The sequence below is a fragment of the Syngnathus acus genome, chromosome 10, assembly GCF_901709675.1.
Source record: "Syngnathus acus chromosome 10, fSynAcu1.2, whole genome shotgun sequence".
Taxonomy (NCBI): domain Eukaryota; kingdom Metazoa; phylum Chordata; class Actinopteri; order Syngnathiformes; family Syngnathidae; genus Syngnathus; species Syngnathus acus.
Window position 1 is genome coordinate 10,115,565 of NC_051095.1, and position 17,181 is coordinate 10,132,745.

Sequence of the window (17,181 nt, forward strand, 5' to 3'; positions counted from 1 at the left end):
TCGGCAGTGCTACAACATAAGCCATCTGAGTGAATAACTCTCACGTATATTACTTTTGGGTGAATAAAAACAGAGTTGTCATGTGACTGCTCATTGGCACGTATAGACAACTGACCATGTACGCTGACAGAAAATTTTGAATCATCTTCACTGAAACTAACATGCATGTATTTGGAATGTGGAAGGAAGCCAAAGTAAAATCCAGTCAACTCATTTCAACTTCATTTATACAGAATACTACAATTAGTTCTAAAAAGCCATACCTACGTAAATAAAGGCTAAACAAATAAAGAAAACCAAAACCGCCAAACTAGAAAATTTAACATCTGCGTGGAGTTTGCTATGGCTGCGTTTGAGCCAAATATTCATCACAGTAAGCTTAATTACAAATACCTACCAGTCATTTCAGTACATTTCAGTTATTGAAACATTCTATGTACAAATAGACGTGTATGGGACTTTTTTCCCCCCATTTTGTTTGAATATAACATACTATAATGGAAGTAAATGTTTCTGTAATTTCTATATTAATCATGGAATTGTGGCTCATTGCAGTCATTTTAGGGGGTGTTCGTTCCAAAGCCAAGTCCTGAGGGACTCCACATCCTGCCTTCCTGGAGTGCAGCTCGTAGATAAATTACTTTGTCGTCCTCCCGCTTGCCAAGTAGGCGGGGGACGCGGTGGAACTGGCTGCCAATACGGCAGATGACTCCATACATCAGCAAACATTTCGATTTCCGACCATTCATCCAGCAAGACCAATGAATACACCTCCTGGACTCCAATATTTGATGGTCCTGTTGACCTGGATACGTCTAGCCAGCTATCTAGCTATCCATCTATCCATACATCATCTTTGTATCCATCTTTCTCTTACATTAAGCCTCTTTGAAACATATACAATGCATGATAGTCATGCGTCAAATGATCATGAAAAAGCTTCAGTATAATGACTAAATATTCTATTGCACAATGTAATCCTTGATAATAATTTGATGGATCTATTCACATTTTAATTAAATTAACTCATATTTTAACATTCAAGCCTTCATAAATCAAAGCCTATTGTATCTCTGTCAATGTTATTCTTAGTGACTTGCACTTTTCGACACGGTCTCCATGGAGATTTGAACTCCTGCTTTGATATGAAGGGAACTTTTAATATCTCCTAATGATGATTTAATGAGAGGTATAGGTAAGGTCGCACTTGGGTTCTAGAGTGCAGTTTAATTACACGGGAGGAAAGTTCTACAGGGAAGGTTGCGATGGGGACGGTGTGGAGTGGACTATTCATAGCTTTGATATGAGAAGGCGCCCACGGTACGATGACCCAGTCAAAGCTCTCCTCCTCCTCCTCAAGTGTGTGGTAGCAAAGAGTCCAGCAGTGGTACACTAAAGTGTTTTTAAAACTGTTTACGTCAAAACAAATGCCAACAAATAGCTCAGATACAACAAAACACAAACTGGTGAACAAATATTGGAACAGTCATCTCACACAAATTACATAGCCAGAGGTGAATGCAGCTCCATTTCGTAACCCCCCCCCCCCCTCGCTAGCACAATGAATACATACACAAATATTAAATACACTACTACTCTTTGTTTGGTTTTATCGCGGTGACACCAAAACAAGACACGTTGCTTCACTTCAAGAAACTAAGTCTCTAAAGTCACACAAAACAAGAGTTGGAAGCTCTCTATGGAATGACGAGTTCATTTCGGTGAGAACCAAGAGTAATAGTTCTGATTATTCCTTGATTTTTTTCAAGTACCGCATTTTCCGGACTATAAGGCGCACCTAAAAATCTAAAAATTTCTCAAAGGCCGACAGTGCGCCTTATATATGGACCAAATTCCTAAATTTAAACTGTCCCGAAGCATTGTGTCATGAAATCAATCATAAGTGGTCTGCTGAAGACTATGAATCATGAATCAAAAAGACTATGGATCATTATTTTGTGATTATAAAGTAATTTGTTGAGTCTGAAGTTGAAATAAAAAAGATAAAATGGATAATGATTTGATTTTGATTACAAATACTACATGATGCATTAATGGTGCGCCTTATAGTCCGGTGCGCCTTATATAAGGACAAAGTTTTAAAATGGGCCATTCATTGAAGGTGCGCCTTATAGTCCGGTGCAAAATGATATTTAACATCTCAATTGTAGTCGTAGCAGCCGTGGCTAACATCAGCTTGTTTACACTGCTAATGCTAGCTCAGCTAGCACTGCTATTTTCTTAAAGCTGGACATGTTTTTTTCTGACTAACATGACTATGTACTTTCAATATGCTATGATGCATGGCCATGTTTAAGAATCACACTCGTGAGAATCATGATCGTGAGGGTATGTGTCTTTGGTCAGATACTCAAGTAGGAGAGAGGTTAAGGAAGGGAAGCGGCATTCAAATGTTGCTGGCAGTTTTACCACTGCAGACTCTTCAAGACACTTTACATTTTGACACTTGTATGACAGAGTTAATACTGTTAAGAATATGATTCAAAACATTGCCTGAGCAGTAAAATGAAAATCCTACGCACATTCAAATGCTACACAGAAGTTTCCTTTTAATGAATGTGAGTCATAGATGTCTCACTTGGTGCTTTGGGGAGGGAACAATAATCCACGACGCTTAATCAGCCAATTTGTCATCTGATTGTTGGGGCTCGGCGCAATGAACATTCAAATCGATACAGCGAGGTCTCAAGGCAGGCACTATAAATAAGCCTATTGATCATGTGCGCACATGCACACAGTCATCGTCTAACCTCCATCAGCAATAAGATTACAGGCTTGTCAGATTGAGATGTATAGTGTAAAGGATTTAGAATGCTACAGTATGCGTGTTTTCTTTTGCCAGCAAGTGCATATCAAAGGCGTGTCGAATCTATGCATGAAATATTCATTGAAAAAAAAAAGAAGAGCAAAGTATGAACGATGTACAGTGAGGAGTGAGGGATGGGGCTAAATTGTATCCTTATTCTCACAATCTTTATGTTGGTCAGTGTGCTGAGCTTTTCAGGGTTGTTCCACATTCAAAATAAATAGAGGATTTTAACCTGTACACACATTTCATTTCTTATAATAATGTACATTTCATTGCTAACCAGTGCGCCACCGTGCCGCCCTGTTTTGATTTTCCATTATATTCTTTTTTATAAACATCTACCTTATTTATCATTATTTTGGATAATAAAGAACTACAAATATGTACAGTACAATGTGAAATCATTGTCTCACATTAGACAACGCCTGCAGGATGACCTCATAATTAACTACCGAGTGCCAACAAGTCATTAAAGGAGAGCAAGTCATCTCTCTGTCTCCACTGGGACAGACAGACAGACGCCTCGTTATGGCGGAGGCTCTCCAGGGGCCTCTGCTTCTTGTTGTTGATGTTCTTGTTGGTGCTGCCACGGGTGTTTGAAGCAACACGTTTGTGGAAAGATCCTAATTACTGCTCTTCATCACTTTTGTTGTGGATGTACAGCATGTGCATTGTTTGACGCAAACATGCAGCATTCACACGTTCCCATTCGTACACACACACCTACAATCTACGAGAGAAAAGACCATTCACCAGCATGAGAGCTAATAAGATGCCTCACTTCAAATACACCCTTGTCATCTCCACCCTTAAACTGTAGTTTCACCTAATAAAACTTGACTAGTGACAAATATCACTGGGGGGAAAATATTGCTGATTACGACATTGCCGTCTAATAGATACCTTTTTTGCCGAGTAAATATACGCCTCGAGGTATCATGTTATCCTCGCATCATGCCTCAATCACTTTGGGAATTAAATAAAACACAATTGTGTATTTGATTAAATGCTCACCTCACCCTTTTTTGTTTTAAACTTCAGTTTTGCTGAAACGGAATGGAAAAAAAGCCTCCCACCTAATTGATGCCCACACACTCCAAACTAATTTTTGCGTAAATCCGGTAAACATATTGACAATCACTGGGTGCATCAAAAAAAAAAAAGGCTCGCCCTCAAATAAACGTTTGTTTTCCTCTCCAGAATAAAAGCAGACAATTTGCATCAACCAATGTAACTTATAGTTGTATTGATATCATATCACAAGAACTATGTGCATACACACTAAATACTTCCCCTCAAATAAATATATTTTCTCTCTCCAAAATAAAGAATGTTCAAACGAACAATTTGATGTTTGAACAAATATCCAACTCTCCTCAAATGAACTGTTTGGCCCTCCACCACTTCTTCTGTTTTAAACTCATTTGGCGTAAACAGTTAAATAATACAGCAGACATTCACGTTAATCAACCAAATGAACAAAATACACCTCACCTAAAATCAACTGTTTAGCCCCGCCCCTCCCTTTCTTGCAATTTAAAATAACCCAGACCTCGCATCAAATGTATATCACAGCGCAGTGTGATAAGGACTGTCATGATCTGGTGACATCCTACCCCTCAACTAACTCGAGCCTTCCGTCAACACAACAAACAAAGTCTTGTGTGACTGTGCTGCAACTAAACACTTCCATCCTTTCAACATAATATTCCATCTGTAATTCCACTCTCATATAGTATGTTAATAGCTCACCTTATGTATTTATGCATGCCTTTCAGATTACAGGCCATGTAAAGTACCAGAGGAGGACTGCGGATATGTAAATTCCATACAAACGCCGCAGTACAAATGTCTTGCGATATGCATAATATGTTGTTTTGGGCATTCTATCTTTGCGACTACACGCTGCTGCGAGTTATCTATTATACAAGCAAAGCACATCTGCCTCATTGTGGATTAAAAAATGATGATTTATTCATCTGGTCACTATCATATTTTTGTAAAAGGGAGTCAACTTGAGGAATTGGGAGCACAAGCACGTACGGATATCAAAACCATGTTTGCTGTGAGGTGCCTGTGGACATTTTGGATTGGGGAGAAGATTTTTACGCTGCAGGGATGGAAAACTTTGAGTGAAAGTGCTCCAGTCAAACACAATTTAGCAACATGAAGTTTGGTGTACTTTCTATCATGAGTGCAGCCATGAAAAAAACAAAAGTCTGCTATTTTCAGGGGTGCATATAAACATTTTGGTGTGGTTCTCATATGAGCACCAGAGGTTGCACCAGAGCAGCAACAAGAAATTAATTTTGAATACAATTGAGTTAGCGTGTTGCTGTGGCCCTTAGCAACCGTTTTTCCACGTGGCAGCTTCGAGGAATTAACTGCCCAACTATGACTTGTAATATGAGACTGTGTGAGACAGCTAGGTGATTTTAAAACAGATAATGGCAGCCGTCCACTGCCCGGTCTTTTGCGCACCACAGACCATTTTCACGTCTTTTGACGGACTGCCAAAGACGCGTCGCAACGTCAACGAGATGAAGTTTGATGACTTAATGCCATTATGCAAGAAACTTTTATAACTGTGCAAGGTCAGAGTGGAAGGTTTTTGTCTCAGTATGACCTCACTTTTGGATTGATTGACAGCCGTACCGTTCCATGAGCGTTGGCTCATATCGAGAAATTTTGTGTTGTGCTAATCTAACGTTCCAAGTGCATCGTCCCGTCTCTTCCTACTTTAACTGCAGTTAAGCGTCACCTCGTAATGTGTTGTTTCAGCAAGCTCCATAAAAATGCCTTTGACCGGCGTGTAAAATCACATCATCAACTTTACTGGAGCGTTGCCGTTTTATCCAGTCCATAAGTCAGAAAGGCCCAGAGTCGGCACTTTTCTCTATCTGCATGCCAGAATTGGAACCTACTTCCAACAGTACCAAAGATTAGATGGGAAGCCAGTAATGACGTTTGGGAGGTTGCCAAAGAGATGAGTGGAGCAGCTGAAGTTTGGCTGTTGATCACTTCTATTGCTCTTTGTGTGTAATGTTTGTGTTCTACATTGAAAAGTCAACTTCTCATCAAGTTCTGAGGTCAAGCTACAGCTTTTTAGCAAGTATATTATAACTTAACAAAGCAATTGAGACAAACTGAGAAGAAAGCGGTGATACATACGTATAGTGATGAATTTAGATGACCAGCCCCCACGTGTTTTTGTACGATATCTTGCAGTTCCAGTGCTGGCACTTCCGCATGACTTTGCATATTGCCAAGTTTCCCCATTTAGCCAAATTCTCAGTTGCATCACCTCAGTCCAGATCAAATGGTTTGAACTCTGAAGTTTTGTCCAACTTTAGAGCTATTTTTCTTCTTACGTGTTGGAGTCAGATTCCAAATTGTACAACTCTAGGGATGTTCCACTAGTTAAGTCCACTACTTCAGTTTCAAAATCATGTCATTGGTGAGCATTTCAGAGCTAAGCCATGACATTTAGGCACGGAACTGTCAGGATACACACTTCTGAAGCACCTCATATCACCATATTGCCGGTATTAGCAAAAATCCCAGTATAATCCAGTCGGAAAGGCAACCAGGATGTTGGATCAGCATCTGTAAAGGTTACTATTCGTTGCATACAATACCCCGCAAATCCCACATGTCCTTCACAAAAGGTCACATGAGCTCATACCTTTGTAGAAACACTCTTCGCCGTGAACGATGGTAATCCTGCGACGTTCCGAGCAGGACGCGCGGTGCAGCTCACAGTGGTTGGGGTAAAGTTTCCCGTCTGAGCCGCACACAGGCTTGTAGTGAGGTTTGCAATGCTCCAAGCAGTTACACTCCCCTCGACCCGTCTCCGGATTGACGGAGCAGCGGCGGCCCAGGCCGCAGTACTTGTGCTCGCATGGAGGCGGGTCGCTGTGGTGGTTCATCAAACCTGGAAACGCAAAAGGGATGAAACAAACCTGTACTTTTGCAGATGGTCAGAAAGGGTAAATCTACCTAATACCCACACAATCCATAAATAACATGCTTGGTAAACCAAGAAATTGATTTAATATCAAGAATTAAGGGAGCCAAGACCAACTACAAGACTTGAGAGCAGATTTTGAAGGGTTTAGATTAAGATCAAAACTCGAAGGAGAAGAAACCAAGTACAAGATTATCATGGGTTGGGATGCGAATCATGGCCAAGACTTAGAGGGCTTTGAAATGAGTCAAGACTCTCAGGCTTGAGCCAAATCAAGAGCCAAAACCAAATTAAACTTGGGATTTCAAGGAGCCGAGAACAAGACATGGTGTTGTGGTGTAGTCATGTTTCGTCACTTCTCATTCTCATTTATTTATCGATGAATGATTAAATATGTAGCGGATCACACTAACCCATGAACATTTTTGTTAATATAAGTCTTGATAATGGCAACACCAAACATATTATTTCAGACGGATCAAATAGAAGCGCTTGCTAAAATGGCAGGCCTCAACCGCTGGGCGTGCTTGTTGGCGTGAACAAACCGATTTGGAAGCTCTGGCATCTTCCTAATACACACACAGGCACAGACACATTGACACATACACACACATACACACACACAGAGGCAAGCGCGCTGTGACCTGAATGGAGACAGTCAATTTGCCACTTTATTAATTTCCGGCAGCTCTCCTGCGTAATGATTATTCCACGAATTTGCGCGCCGCGGCAGGGGCGAGCGTCCTGTGCCACCGGCGGGGTCATTGAAGGGTGCCCTCATTTGTCACCAGGACGCTTGTATGACCATCTTTTTGTTGGACGACATCAGGGAGAAGATGCTTGTTTCCCCTATGACCCATGATGCCCAAATATTATCTAATGAGATTCAATACGAGAGATACAGTTTTTGTTTGAGAACATAATGCGCACAGTTGCGATTGACAGTCGCCACCAAAGGTGTATTATTCTAGTGCTATTCACATAATTATATACACATAATTTTATTATTAAATATATCATTATCATGAAAACCGGATGCGCTCGAGATAACAAGATGGGTGGATTTGGAATCAGCACAAAAAAGAACTCTTGAAAGGTTTACTTGCACCAGTGTAATTTGAAACACTAATATCAGTAAACGGTCCTAGCATCAAACATTAGAGTCAACGTCAGAGATGCATTTTGACTGTCAGACCTGGCTCATTATAAATGTAATGTTACAAAACCCCTTTTTATTGGTTTGCTCACCGACACACCCTTAAGAGGACATGCAGAAGAACACAGACAATATCATGACACTTTTACAGGTCTCAGCTGGAGTGCACAGCGAGTGTATTTTTAGCACACCTGTTGTCATGCAAAGATGGACTAATGTATGCACGGGTTTCATTAAATACGCCACCGGCGGCAGATTTTTCCCTCCCCCACTTTCACGGAACCAGTACGGTGCCACTTTGCTGACAAAGAAATGATGGAAAGATGTTTTAGACTCAGCAAAGACAAACGTCAAGCCGAGATGGAAAATGCGAGGGGGGAAAAAAACACCCTTTGCTTTCTCACCCCCCTTCACACGGTCCCTCCCTCTGCTAATTGCTGCACCAGTGACAACACTTGAGCTCCTGCTGGCATAAACAAGTCGTGAAGATTTTATGAGTAGCTATTTGAGGCCTAAGAGCTTTCTCCTTCCCTTCGGAGGAACGCCACTAAGTTGCTTGGCTTTGAAACATTGATGACTTCTACCTCACTGAGTCTGAGTTTTATTATTTTATTTATTTATTTTTAACGGGGGAAAAGAAAAATCTGCAACTCTCCATTGGGTTTAGGGTCAGAAAATACTGGAGTTTGCGTTCACTCTGGAGCCATTCAGTTGTTGGGTTTCAAAATGCTTTGGTTCATGTTCACATTAAGGCTTTGAACAGCAAGCAAACTCAAATGTTAATGATTTTTTTTTTTTAATTGGTAGACATTTTCCAAATGTGGCATCGTTTTTTATGTTAAAAACTGGTGAATCCAAGGGAGATGACCTCTGCATTTTGCAAGAAACCCTGATTGCAAATTAGGTATTTATTCCATAAGTGGATAATGCACTCGGTGACTAAGGCACCACTATTTGGGGAAATGAGTCTGCTTAAAAGAACAATGCCTACTTGTATTAGACATCTGATTTATATGGTAAAATCATCACATATTGTTCCTACAGGGAGGTATTCCATTCATGGCAAAACATAAAATGAATTATTTATGCATGCTGGAGGCCATGAATGAGATGTGTTCATCTGTTTCAAATGTTCATTGTTCTAATTAGACTAATTGCCTTTGTGCTTCCCCAAAAAATTGTTTGAGGAGATTAGCCTACAAATGTGTGCAGTATCACGCAAATAAGCTTTGTTGCATAAAAGCCATAGCAAATAATGAAACCTATTTAAGGTTGAGCAAACACATGCGCAGAACACATTAACGACAAGCATAATTGGGTGAGGCACTATTTCTTCTAAGACTAACTGCGGAATAGCAGTTGTGTAAACAAGAGCGGTCGCCTTTGCAGAGATGTCGAAGTTTTCAGATGCTGTGTTTTATCAACACATTAACTTTCTTTGAATGAAATTACAAATTTACTAATTGTGTTGTCAATTATCATCAGAGGAAATTAGACTATATTTGATGCAAAATATAAACATAACAGACACATGATTACTTTGATTTTCTTGAAGCGTAGTTACAGCACAGAAAAAAAAGAGATAAGATGCGCCATCATACGGGGCCCAGACCAAGCGGGGGGTTTCCCGCATTTCCACAGTATGCAACCTTTTATATGCATCTGCTCGCATACACACATAATTATGGTTGAAAACATAAGTGGGTAAAATATGAGACAAAATGTTTGGAAACTACACATTCTCACAACCTAAATGAATAAAAAAAAAATCAATATATATTATTATATATATTATATTAATATATTAAAACTACAGAGCAATTGGTCAACAAAATACTGGTACACTAAAAATAAAAAAATATATACAATACACTAAAAAAAAGAAAAAGAATTGCCAACATACACAATTACGTAGTACACAAAAAACTTGAATGGAAAAAAATACAACTTATTAGATAATATGAAATAGAAAGAAAAATACAAACATGTATAACAAAATACCGAAGAGAAAATATGAGGCAAAATGTAAAAAATACAAAAGTATTTGAGAAAATAAAAAACTGAGAAAAAATACAAAAATAACAGAAAAAACGACAAACCTATTAAAGAAAAGATTTTGTGCAATGTATTGCTTGAAATGGTTCAACCTCTACTTACGAACGCTCTCTCGGCATACAAATGAAGGTAATTACGCTGGAGATGAAGGCTGACGGATGAAAAACGTGCCAACGAGTCGCCGAGGCGTGTAAACAAGATCTCATCAGAGGATGTGCCCTTCGAGGCCACGTTCCGACGCGAGTAAGATGCGTCTTTCAACATATTAGTCACATTGATTGTCTCCGGCACTGCCATCACGGTGGGAAATATTTCCCGATTCGCCGGGCACAATCTCCAATTACGCCGCCGTGCTTTTGTCACGCGTAATTGTGCTTCTTTTTCATTTCAAATTGCTACTTAAAATCAACAACGAATTTCAAGTGCACCGCTCAAAAGGTATTGATTAAAATTTTCCAAAGCACGAGATGTGTGCACTTTGTCGGATGGATATTGTATTAAACGAGAGATTTTAGGGGCGGGATAATTTAAATCAGTCAGACGATGACGTCGCATCAGGCCATGTTGGGTTGGTTGGTGGACAGTGAGCCAGCTTTTGGGTGGTCTGCCAAGCTAAATATTGCCTGAAATTGATGAGTCAGGAATTCGTGACGAGCTCTCGGTGCGGGGACTCCCAATTAGCGAATGCGGCTGCCATTTTTTTTGCTCTTTCATGCGACAGCCAAGGCTTTTTAGTCCTGGTGCACGCCAAAAAAAAAAGAATCATATCATTGGTCTCCATTCATTTTGCTCGGAAGGGGATGTTAATTCTATTGTATCACCTCCACCATGACGATTCTGATTATTTGAATGCAACCTTTCAATTTAGTGTATTGGATATGTCTAGATATCTTAGTAGATTTTTTTCAATGAAGAGTTCAGGATCCACTTTTAGAGATGCCGCCTCTACTGTAGTTTATCACACACACATAAAGGCTCTGTGAGCCACTTACAATTTTTATCAAAACTGAAGACGGTTTCTGTTACAGCCCGTTCGATTGAATTTTCTTTTATTTGCAACGTTTCTTTTCCAGCTATACAAATACTACTTCTGCTATTAATTTCACTTTGTGTGATGAGGTAATAATGACTGCACTTGTGTCATTTTTGCGCTTAATCATACTATTTGCTGTCACAATCCATTCTCACGTGACTGAAAGGGGAAATGCATTTCTTTGAGTAGGCATTTATTCATCCATACATTGGCCAAGGTCTTTGCTCTGTGTTTAGAGGGTTTTTTGGGTTGTTGTCTGTGTGAACTCTACTGCTTGATTTTGCTGTGAAATCCCATCTGAGAGCTGGACACAGCCAGTAAAACGGAGACATTAAAGCTCAATTGACCTCACTTGTGTAATCATCAGAAGGCGGCGAATGTGCGTGAGGTGAAGCCTGAATTATTTATGACTTCCTCCTCCTCGCTCTCGTCAACGTGGCGGCTGCAAACGAGTTGCTGAAAACAGACCGGAGTGAGACTTTCCCTCCGGGCGTGTTATGCTAATGCGGCCTGCGCAATTACTACCACGACCTTGTCGACGTCCGGTTTGGAAGGAGAATCTCATGCTCATTTGAGGACATTTTGACAATATTTGTTATTACTTTTTTATGCAGCCCGGCGATGAAGGGTTGATCTTTTTTTTTTCCTGATCAATTAGCAATTGTAACGCCTGTGCTGCTAATCCATAAAATATAGATGGGATTCACGCTGCTGCCACTACAGACTTCTTTCCCATGTTTACGCTTCCACCTTCCTTCCGTAATGTGTGTGCACTCTTAGATGAAAACAAGGCTCTAAAATGGCCACTTCGGATGGATGGAATTTTCTTTATGTCGGTTTTCGCGCTGGGATAATTGGGCGGAGTCGTACGTTTGCACATTTGTGCACCATTGTGGGATGGAAGTCGTCTTTTCCCAGTCAATTAGCGCTGTCCCTTATTTATAACATTTTGAAAAAAATTTATATACTGTGCAATATTAAAAATTACACACACTCGTCCCTACTGATGCACAACATAATAGCCATATTTCACCTAAGTGACATAAGTTTTTTTGCTAGGGACAGAAAAGGAGTGAGGGAATCACAAATTGAAAACTTACCCTTCATCTTTACGCTCTCGGTGATTCCATCCTGCAGGATAAAGAAAAATCTGAGTTAAAATAAACCATGCAAGATGACATGGAACATTTTTCCCCATTGAATAAAATAAACTTCTACTGCTATGCTACATGACATATAGTAGACACAACATACTAGCTGTCATATCATTATAAATCTGAAGTCGATTCTAATGCAACAGGTGGCACTATAAACAGTAAATCCAACAAAGACCATTTTAGCCAATGAGACACGAGAAGAAAGACTATCAGACTCAATAAACACCAACAAATTGGGACTCGTCGTATCTGTGTCCAGACGAATGAATAATCGCCAAACATAATATAGCTAATAAACACATAGCATGTAAAGAACAAATATATCAAATAAAAAAAAGAAGTTAACATGCATATAATAATAAGAAAAGATAGAACACGGATTCTCTAGTGGTACTTGATAGAATCAATGCTTAAATCCATTTTGGTTGCATTTAATTTCAATATATTTGTATTTTTTCTCTCAAAACTGTTTTTAAGGATTTTAAGTCGAATTTTTAATTAATTCCTAAATGCTACACGTTTGAATGAATGTTAAGCACAGCATTACTTTTCAAACCGTGCAATGATGTTGGCTTACAATAATATAAAATATACTTGAAACAAAACATATATTCAGGTGGCACTTGCCGTAAAAAAAAGAAAGACAACAATTAATGTAAAGTTAATACATTATTTAAAGAGAAAAAAATAATAATAAAATAACTAAAACTGTGAATAAGTTACAAAACTTAAATAAGAGGACAGTATACAATACATTATTGTGACATCATTTGAATAATGTCTTTATATTTAAAAAAAAATACACTGAAATGGCAAACATATATTTGAATCCTATGTTTCGATAAACACCCCTTTGTTCAGCCACCATTTCCCAGTAAATACAGGGCATGAACATCGAGGAGGCGATCTTCCAAACAACTCCGCAGGCAGCAATTTTTGTCACAGTGAACCTGATTATTCCCCACAAAGGAATAAATAGTTCAGTCACAAGTCCGTGGAAAGTGTCTCGGGGAAAGAGAGAGTGGTGCATTTAATGCTGCTGGAAAAGACAGTTTGCAGCATCTCCAGCAGCGTGATGCGAGAATGCGGAAGAAGCAGACATAAATATTTGATTTCTGCAACATTTGTTCTTGTTCTTGCTCAGAAAACTCCAAGCTGGCTGGCTGGCTAGCTGGCTGGGGAGGTGTTATGAAGAACAAGATGCATTATGCAACAGGTCAATAATCAACAGCCACAGATGCTGCTTGCTGAAAATGCTTGCTGAAAATAGCCATGGAAAACACCAAACCCCTCGCTCAACAAAAAGCGATTAACTCCAGCTTGATATGATTCATGACATTCGAATGATCCACTGAAATTACAATGGGATTCATTTAAAAAATGATAGATGATTGATTTTGATTATGAAACAATTCTGTCAAATTACGAGATAATACATCTTAGGCTACTCTAATAACAATATCATTTTGATGGCGCCAAAATATTTCACTGCAATGAGATACAATTCACTGCAATCGCGATATGAAAATATTTGCCCCGATTACAATGGGATGCATCGTTCGCTCCATTTAAGTCAAAGTCAAAAGTCAAAGTCAGCTTTATTGTCAATCCCTTCATATGTCAAGACACACAAAGAAACCGAAATTCCGTTACGATACAATTCAAAATTCGATTCACTCCAACTACGACACAATTCACTGCAGATACGACATGATTCAATCCAAGACTGACACAATTCTCTCTTGATACAATTAACTCTAATTAGCATGATATGATTCCCTCCAATTACAATGAGATAAAATACAATTTACTTCAATTACAACACAATAAAATTCATTCAATTACAATACAAGGCAATTTGCTCCAAATACGATACGGTATGACTCGCTTAATAATACAATTCACTCCAATGATGATATCATGTGATTCACCCCAATTATGATTTGGCATTCCATATGATTCACTCCAACTGTACAAGCATTGTTTTTCTTATATATATTTTTTATTTAATTTAAAGCTCTACACGCTATTTTTAAGGGCAATGTAGGATCAATTTGGGATATATTTGACAGTGCTTTGGGGGTCATAGTTTGTGGCATCCATCCATTTTCTGTATTACTTTACCCCACGGGGGTCGCGGGCATGCTGGAGCCTATCCCAGCAGTCATCGGGCAGTCGGCGGGGGACACCCTGAACTGGTTGCCAGCCAATCGCAGGGCACACAGAGACGAACAACCATCCACACTCGTACTCGCACCTACGGGCAATTTGGGGTGCTCAATCAGCCTACCACGCATGTTTTTGGGAAGTGGGAATGGGAGGAAACCAGAGTGCCCGGAGAAAACGCACGCAGGCACGGGGAGAACATGCAAACTCCACATAGGTAGGGCTGGAGGTGGAATTGAACCCGCAACCTCTGAACTGTGAGGCGGACATAGTACTAACGCAGTATCCCAGTTTGTGGCATATTTACACTTAAATGTATTTATTTAAGTTCATTTATTAATATGTTCAATCGTAAACAGATTTTAGCGGGTACAACAAAATAGTAGTTGTCTCAGAAGTTGATTAAATGGGAATGTTCTTGCAAGAGTAAATTAAAAATCCAGGTTTTTGATGACAAAAACTTGCAGTGAAGGGTGAAATGAATACCTCTCTATTTTCATTTTAGTGGGCTAAGCCGGCTGAGCAAAGTAGTGGCCACCTGTGACTGCATCTTATTCCTGCCTCCTCGCTTGCAGTGTTGAGCAGCTGACATTTAGCAAAGCTCCACAGGTGGAGGCGACATTAGCCCAAGCCTTATTTGCATAGGATACCCACACAAACAATTCACACTCATTTTGTTTGAACAGAGTGATTTCCCTCGGGGCTTCTGGGGGCAGTGAAGCAGCTCGCCTCCCACCTGTAGGGGGCGCCATTCAGCCAAACCCCTGGGTGACCACCCACATCATCTCATAATCTCTGACTATCTCTTTGTAAACATTCCATTCCGAAGTGCTTTTTTATATATACGTATATATATATATATATATATATATACTGTATATAAATCCCCAGTGTTTGGATTTTGACCAACCTGGCACGTTTTGTCTGTAATAATTATCAAAACAAACTAATTCTATCCATTTTGAAAATTTGTAGCACTTTAACAAGACCACCTACTGATTTTTACCAAATGTCTTTTTTCGTAGCTGTACCTTTTGTATGAAAATGGGTTGTTTCTAATTCTATTTCAGCTTTGTTTTTTTGGCCTCTTCATCACAATCCTCCTCTCCTTTGCGGACCTAAACACCCAACCCCAACCCCCCACTCTATTCCATCCCCACTCAATCTATGTTAATCTGGATTAGCTGCGTAGCCCGGCCAATGCACGGCCGGCAGTCTGCGGGATTTTGCGCGAGCACGTGGCTGGCCCTTTGACTCCATTTTGTTTGTGTTGACGTCATTGCATGGTGTATGAGAATATAACCAAACACCAGAATGAAAATGATTCATAGTGTTTTTGATGGAAATATTTTGGTAAAAGGACGGGAATTCACAAAAATAACAATCTAATCGAGTTCTCCACTGTTTATAAGTATGCAGTCGCAGTGTGGATTTGATCTTTTTCAGAAAGTCTCACATTAAACTTCCGAACAGTGAAAAGTAATGACAAAGCAGCTCTGTCACAGTCGCACATTTTTCTTTTTGATTGATGAAGCATCCGGTGAGTGATGATACCGCTATTAAAGGAGATAAAAACTGATTTTTGTTGTTGTTGCTAGCTTTAGTGAGGACAATATTTTTTTCTGCTACAAAGCTCCATCTATCTGTATTTTTGAATGAAAACTGTTGAGACAACATCCAAAAATTCACATCGATTAAATTCGCTGTTTTTAATCCTCTTGCAAAACAAAAAAGTCTAATATTTGCCTTCTGATATGTGTCGGGACAGAGAAATCGAATGACACAAGCTACTTCTATTTCCAATGAGTGATGGGACTGCTATTAAACAAGATACAAGCTCTTTTAATGTTGTAGCAAGCAAAAGATGCCACAAAAAGGTCTGAGAAATCCATGTGGATTTTGGGAAGCAAACTGTTTGGAAAAGGGCAAAATCTCTCAAAAATCTCAGTCTATTGATTTCTTTCTCTATTGATTTGAACTTTGTTTTTTTTCTGTTTGTTAAAGGTCGAAATCTCTCAAAAATTACAGTCTATTGATTTCTTTCTCTATTGATTTGAAGTTTTTTTCTTTGCTGCTTTTTTTTGTATTTTTGCTCTTGCAGAGAAAGTCTAATATTCAGCTTCCGATTTCCGTCACTATGGAGAAAAATAATGATACAGCAATCCTGTCTGAGACACACATTTTTTCCTTTGATTGATGTAGTATCCAATGAGCAACGGCACGACTATTAAGTGAGATAAAAGCCGATATTTGCTGTTTTTGCTGGTTTCTTTTGCAAGTGCAAGCTTGTGTACGCCTCATACCACAATGTTGGACAAATCCACATGGATTTTTTTTTTAAACAGCTGTTTGGAAAAGGGCACAAATCTGCTTTGGGGGTTTCAATCATTTTTAATGATGGCTGTGATGGTTTTTTAATCATCTTGCTGAAAAAAGTCATTCTCTCCCTTGATTGATGTAACATGCAATGAATGATGCCACTGCTTAATTAAGGTATACAAACCTTTTTTATGCTGTTGCTTTTTACATATTCACATGTAAAAAATCCACGTTACTTTTTTTAATTATAACTTATTGCAAAATGGCAGAAACTATTCCTCTGTTGACTGTATATGTGCTGGTTTTTTTTTGGTATAACACAGAGAAATCGCCAGGGACTGTCAAAAACTGTGCATCAATCAGTGTCACAGCCCTTTACTATTATAGTGATATTTCCCCTCATTAGAAAATACATGATATGAAGTTTTTTGGACTGGAAAGGGTGGCTGAAATGGATTCATATCATTTCCATTCATAATTTGAGGTACATGTCTTTTG

The 17,181-nt window shown here is 39.2% G+C and overlaps 1 protein-coding gene across 2 annotated transcripts in view; it reads right to left on the minus strand.

Annotated features, from left to right (window-relative positions):
- The window catches only part of fstl5 (follistatin-like 5), a 75,219-nt gene that overhangs the window by 42,384 nt on the left and 15,654 nt on the right, over nucleotides 1-17,181 (minus strand). For both annotated transcript variants that reach the window (XM_037261534.1, XM_037261533.1), the window contains exons 4-5: nucleotides 12,142-12,172; nucleotides 6,516-6,764 (exon numbers count right to left, since the gene is read on the minus strand). In XM_037261534.1, coding sequence (XP_037117429.1) covers nucleotides 6,516-6,764; nucleotides 12,142-12,172 — 280 coding nt within the window. The remainder of the gene's footprint in view (nucleotides 1-6,515; nucleotides 6,765-12,141; nucleotides 12,173-17,181) is intronic.